Source organism: Nomascus leucogenys, chromosome 22a, assembly GCF_006542625.1.
Source record: "Nomascus leucogenys isolate Asia chromosome 22a, Asia_NLE_v1, whole genome shotgun sequence".
NCBI lineage: Eukaryota > Metazoa > Chordata > Mammalia > Primates > Hylobatidae > Nomascus > Nomascus leucogenys.
Window position 1 is genome coordinate 141,120,999 of NC_044402.1, and position 6,629 is coordinate 141,127,627.

General features: G+C 59.8%; 1 protein-coding gene across 7 annotated transcripts in view; it reads right to left on the bottom strand.

Annotated features, from left to right (window-relative positions):
* Positions 1-6,629, bottom strand: part of KIF1A (kinesin family member 1A) — a 112,986-nt gene that overhangs the window by 67,946 nt on the left and 38,411 nt on the right. For all 7 annotated transcript variants that reach the window (XM_030804224.1, XM_030804222.1, XM_030804221.1 and 4 more), the window contains 2 exons: positions 6,344-6,411; positions 5,868-5,885 (listed from right to left, as the gene is read on the bottom strand). In XM_030804224.1, the coding sequence (XP_030660084.1) occupies positions 5,868-5,885; positions 6,344-6,411 (86 nt within the window). The remainder of the gene's footprint in view (positions 1-5,867; positions 5,886-6,343; positions 6,412-6,629) is intronic.

The window sequence follows — 6,629 nt, forward strand, 5'->3', positions numbered from 1 at the left end:
ACACTCAGTTCCACACAGTTCCTCACAGTTCCACACTCAGTTCCACACAGTTCCTCACAGTTCCACACAGTTCCACACTCAGTTCCACACTCAGTTCCTCACAGTTCCACACTCAGTTCCACACAGTTCCTCACAGTTCCACACAGTTCCACACTCAGTTCCACACTCAGTTCCTCACAGTTCCACACAGTTCCACACTCAGTTCCACACTCAGTTCCTCACAGTTCCACACTCAGTACCTCACAGTTCCACACAGTTCCTCACATTTCCACACAGTTCCACACTCAGTTCCTCACAGTTCCACACTCAGTTCCTCACAGTTCCCACAGTTCCACCCTCAGTTCCACACAGTTCCACACTCAGTTCCACACTCAGTTCCTCACAGTTCCACCCTCAGTTCCTCACAGTTCCACCTCAGTTCCTCACAGTTCCACACCAGTTCCACACTCAGTTCCTCACAGTTCCACACTCAGTTCCTCACAGTTCCACACTTAGTCCCTCACAGTTCCTCACAGTTCCACACTCAGTTCCTCACAGTTCCACACTCAGTTCCTCACAGTTCCACACTCAGTTCCTTCACAGTTCCTCACAGTTCCACACTCAGTTCCTTCACAGTTCCACACTTAGTCCCTCACAGTTCCTCACAGTTCCACACTCAGTTCCTCACAGTTCCACACTCAGTTCCTCACAGTTCCACCCTCAGTTCCACACAGTTCCACACTCAGTTCCACACTCAGTTCCTCACAGTTCCACACTCAGTTCCTCACAGTTCCACCCTCAGTTCCTCACAGTTCCACACTTAGTCCCTCACAGTTCCTCACAGTTCCACACAGTTCCACACTCAGTTCCACACTCAGTTCCTCACAGTTCCACACAGTTCCACACTCAGTTCCACACTCAGTTCCTCACAGTTCCACACTCAGTACCTCACAGTTCCACACAGTTCCTCACATTTCCACACAGTTCCACACTCAGTTCCTCACAGTTCCACACTCAGTTCCTCACAGTTCCACACTCAGTTCCTCACAGTTCCACACTCAGTTCCTTCACAGTTCCTCACAGTTCCACACTCAGTTCCTTCACAGTTCCACACTTAGTCCCTCACAGTTCCTCACAGTTCCACACTCAGTTCCTCACAGTTCCACACTCAGTTCCTCACAGTTCCACACTCAGTTCCTTCACAGTTCCACACTTAGTCCCTCAGAGTTCCTCACAGTTCCACACAGTTCCCACCCAGTTCCTTGCTGTTCCACACAGTTCCACACAATTCCACAGTTCCACATTCAGTTCCTCACAGTTCCACACAGTTGCCGCACTTCCCCACAGTGGCTCACACACTTCCTCGTACAGTTCTGCGGCTCCTCACGTGGCCGCATGCACTGCCTCCCGGTTCTTCAGTTTTCCACATGGCTCCACACCGGCTGTTACATGTTTCCTCCCAGGCCTCCCCATGCCCCACGGTGCTTCTGTTTCTCACACAGCTCTCCACAGCATTCCACACAGGTCCACGCAGACCCGTTTCACCCACTTTCACAGTTTCACACAGTTCCACACGTGGTTTCTCAAGCGGATCCTCTCACAATGCCTTCGACGGGGGCTCACATGGCTCCTCTCAGGCCCTCGGAAGTTCCTCCGAGTTCCCGCACACTTCCCCACAGTTTCCTCCACATTTCCACAGATCCCCCGTTCCTCATGCCTTTCCCAGCAGCCGCCCGCTTGTCTCCCCGCAGTTTCTCACAGCTCACCACCGCTCCCCGAGCAGCCGCATGGCTCCTCAGCGTTCCCTCACACGATTCCCACGCGGCCCCACACCACTCCACATACCTCCACTCCCACTTCCACAGGTCCTCAGAGTACGCGCAGCTCCAGCTCCACAGAGCCCCCACGTGGGTCCCCACGCGAGCGCACACTTCCCCCAGGCGATTCCCCACACGCTTCCCACCTGGTTCCCCGCCTTCCCCACACAGTCACATTCAGTTTCTCACAAATCCTCCCACAGTTCCCCACGCAATTCCTCACATGGTTCCTCACATACTTTCCCACAGAGCTTCTCCCGTAGCTCCACAGACAGCTCTGCACGGTTCCCTCACGTGATTCCACGCAGCTCCCCACCCTGTGGCACACACATCCTTTCCCGGTGCCACGCACAGCTCCTCATGTTCCCACGCAGCTCCGCTCAGGCCCCCAGAGTTCCTCGGGTTCCCCCCATGGTTCCTGAGGCATTTCTTCCTCTCGTCCTCACACAGGTTCTTTCGGCTTCTGACATAGTTGGCCACACAGTTCTCTGCAGGCTTCCCACACAGTTCCTGTGGTTCCCCACACAGCTCCCCACACACAGCTCCACACACACAGCTCCCACACCACAGCTCCCCACACACCCCCACCCACCTCCCCACACCCCCACACACAGCTCCCCACACACAGCTCCCCACACACAGCTCCCACACACAGCTCCCCCCAGCTCCCCACACACAGCTCCCACACACAGCTCCCACACAGCTCCACACACACCCCACAGCTCCCCACACACAGCTCCCACACACACACAGCTCCCCACACACAGCTCCACACACACACACAGCTCCCCACACACAGCTCCCCACACACAGCTCCCCACCCCCCCCCCACACAGCTCCCCACACACAGCTCCACACACCACAGCTCCCACACACAGCTCCCCACACACACACAGCTCCACACACACAGCTCCCCACACACACAGCTCCCCACACACAGCCCCCCCCCCCCCCCCCCCCACACAGCTCCACACACACAGCTCCCCACACACAGCTCCCCCCCCCCCCCACACACAGCTCCCACACACAGCTCCCACACACAGCTCCACACACACAGCTCCCACACACAACACACAGTCCACACACACAGCTCCCACACACGCTCCCCACACACCCCCCCCCCCACACACCCCCACACACAGCTCCCCACACACAGCTCCCACACACACAGCTCCCCACACCACACAGCTCCACACACACAGCTCCACACACACAGCTCCACACACAGCCCCACACACAGCTCCACACACACAGCTCCCACACCACCCCACACACAGCTCCCCACACACAGCTCCACACACACAGCTCCCCACACACAGCTCCACACACACAGCTCCACACACACAGCTCCCACACACACACAGCTCCCACACACACAGCTCCACACACACAGCTCCCACACACACAGCTCCACCACACACAGCTCCCCACCACACACAGCTCCCACACACACAGCTCCCCACACACACACAGCTCCCACACACACCACCCACAGCTCCACACACACACCCCCACCACAGCTCCACACACACAGCTCCACACACACAGCTCCCCACACAGCTCCCACACACACAGCTCCACACACACAGCTCCACACACACAGCTCCACACACACAGCTCCCCACACACACACAGCTCCCACCACACACACTCCCCACACACAGCTCCCCACACACAGCTCCACACACACAGCTCCCCACACACCCCCACACACACTCCCACACACACAGCTCCCCACACCACACACACTCCACACACACAGCTCCCCCACACACACCCCCCACACACACAGCTCCACACACACAGCTCCACACACACACTCCCCACACACACAGCTCCACACACACAGCTCCACACACACAGCTCCCCACACACAGCTCCACACACACAGCTCCCCACACACACAGCTCCCACCACACACACAGCTCCACCCACACACACACACATCCACACACACAGCTCCACACACACACAGCTCCACACACACACAGCTCCACACACACAGCTCCCCACACACAGCTCCACACACACAGCTCCCACACACAGCCCCACACACAGCTCCCCACACACACAGCTCCACACACACAGCTCCCCACACACCACAGTCCACACACACAGCTCCACACACACAGTCCACACACACAGCTCCCCACACACACAGCTCCACACACACAGCTCCCCACACACACCTCCACACACACAGCTCCCCACACACACAGCTCCACACACACAGCTCCCCCACACACACAGCTCCACACACACAGCTCCCCACACACTCCACCACACCCACACAGCTCCACACACACACAGCTCCCCACACACAGCTCCCACACACACACAGCTCCACACACACAGCTCCACACACACAGCTCCACACACACAGCTCCACACCACACAGTCCACACACACAGCTCCCACACACACCCACCACACACTCCCACACACACACCACTCCCCACACACACCAGCCCCCACACCACCACAGTCCCACACACAGCTCCCCACACACACACAGTCCCACCCACCACCCACACACACACACAGTCCACACACACAGCCCCCCCACACACAGCTCCACACACACAGCTCCACACACACAGATCCACACACACAGCTCCCCACACACACACAGTTCCACACACACAGCTCCCCACACACACACAGTTCCACACACACAGCTCCACACACACAGCTCCCCACACACAGCTCCACACACACACACAACTCCCCACACACACACAACTCCACACACACACACAACTCCACACACACAACTCCCCCACACACACAACTCCCCACACACACACAACTCCACACACACAACTCCACACACACACACAACTCCACACACACAACTCCACACACACAACTCCACACACAGCTCCACACACACAGCTACACACACACAGCTCCACACACAGCTCCACACACACAACTCCACACACAGCTACACACACACAGCTCCACACACACACAGTTCCACACACAGTTCGACACACAGTTCCACACACAACTCCACACAGTTCCTCACAGTCCCGCACAATCTGCACAGTGGATCATTCTCTCCTCCCTCCCCACGCCACTCCACGCCCTTCCACACCGTTCTCTCACATTCCACACGGTTATCACAGCTCCTCACGGTTCACTCCACTCTTCACGCAATTCCCCACACAGGTCCTCAGTCTCACGCAGTCCCACGCAGTGTCCCAGGCCATTTCCCACACGCTTTCTCTCCTGTTCCCACACGGTTCCTCACACGGTTCCCCACAGGCGCCCTCCGCTGCCTCACCTGGCTCCCACTCGGGTTCCCCACACCACTCTCCACAGTTCCCCACTCAGTCCACACGCCTTCTCATAATTCTTCATACAGCCCCACACGTGTTCTTAGTCTCTTGGAACTCCTCACACAGGCCACACAGCTCTTCACAATGCACACAGTTCTCTGTCCCCACAGAGCCACCACCAAGTTCCCGGTGCGTTTCCCAGTGAGCACCTCGCAGCTCCTCACGGTGGCGCCCGCCCTGTCTCACGCGTTCCCACGCTGGCTCACTCCGTTCCTGCCCGGTCCCTCGAACGGTTTCACGGCTGCCCACGCGGCTCCTCACACAGTCCCCGGCCTCGCCCCAGGCAGCTGCACACATGGCGCCCTCCGCGGCACCTCCGACTCCACACGCGCTCGCCTCCCCGCCGGCCCCGACACGCCTACGGCTGCTCCGAGTCCAGCACGCCTGTCGCCCGCTTCCTCTCAGGGCTCCCCAGCCCTCTCCATGCCCGAGAAGCTCCTCCCAGGGCCCCACGCCCCCCTGGCCACCCTTTCCCACCTGTGTCTCCCAGCAGCCCCCGCCCCAGGCCCTGCCGTGAGGCCGCCCCGGACGCCCTCTGTCCACGCAGACACAGGCACCGCACGGGGCCTCCCACACCCGTTTTCTTCCTTCCCGGGATCCACCCCCATGTTCCCCATCTCCCAGCGCACTCGCTGCCCACCCCGCCCCTCACCACAGGGCGCCAGGGCAGGGCAGACGCCACCACCAGCCTCCCACCCCTGCCCCGGGGCTGAAGGAAGCCGCTTACCTTGTTGGGTCCGGAGTCCTGAAAAGGAAAAGATGGAGAGAGGCTGAGGCCCGGAGCGAGGCTGGCGCAGGCTGTGGGGGCGAAAGAGCAGGCGGCCCGGCTCCCTCGCCCTGGCTGTGACTCAGGCTCTACCACCCCATGGTCTCCTTGACAGCAGCTCCCCCAGGGGCAGGGTCCTCCCAAGGCCGCCCTTCCCGGGCCCAGGCCTGGGGTGGTGCTGGAGGACAGGGCTTCCTGCTGCACGCGGCCAACTGTGGCCACAGCCCCACTTTACAGGTGGGGAAACTGAGGGTCCCGGGAGAAACCAGGGCCCCTACCCCTTCTCCAGCGTGTGACACTCTGGCCATCTCCGGGTTCTCCCTTGAACCCGGCCACCTCCCAGACACAGGGCCTGGAAACGGGAGTGACAGGGGCAGGATAGGGGACCTGAAGACCCTCCGGGGGTCTGGCTATGGAAGCCGGGCTGGGCCACTCACCATTTCAGCCAGAGCGGAGATAACCTTGCCCAGGGTGGTCAGCGACTTGTTGATGTTGGCCCCCTCCTGCGGGCAGAAAAGAGTGGGGTTGGGACGCTGGGGACCCCTGGGGCCTCCTGCTCTGGAGGGATGCCCTGGGTGGACCTGTGCGGTGTGGAGCGGAGGCCACCACTGCAGCTGCTGATCTCTGGGGCCACACGGGCATGGGGTGCCCTGGCAGAAAGCCAGCTAGAGCCTCTGGCCAGGAGCATGTCTCCCAGTGTTGCCCTCAGTGCCATGCGAACCC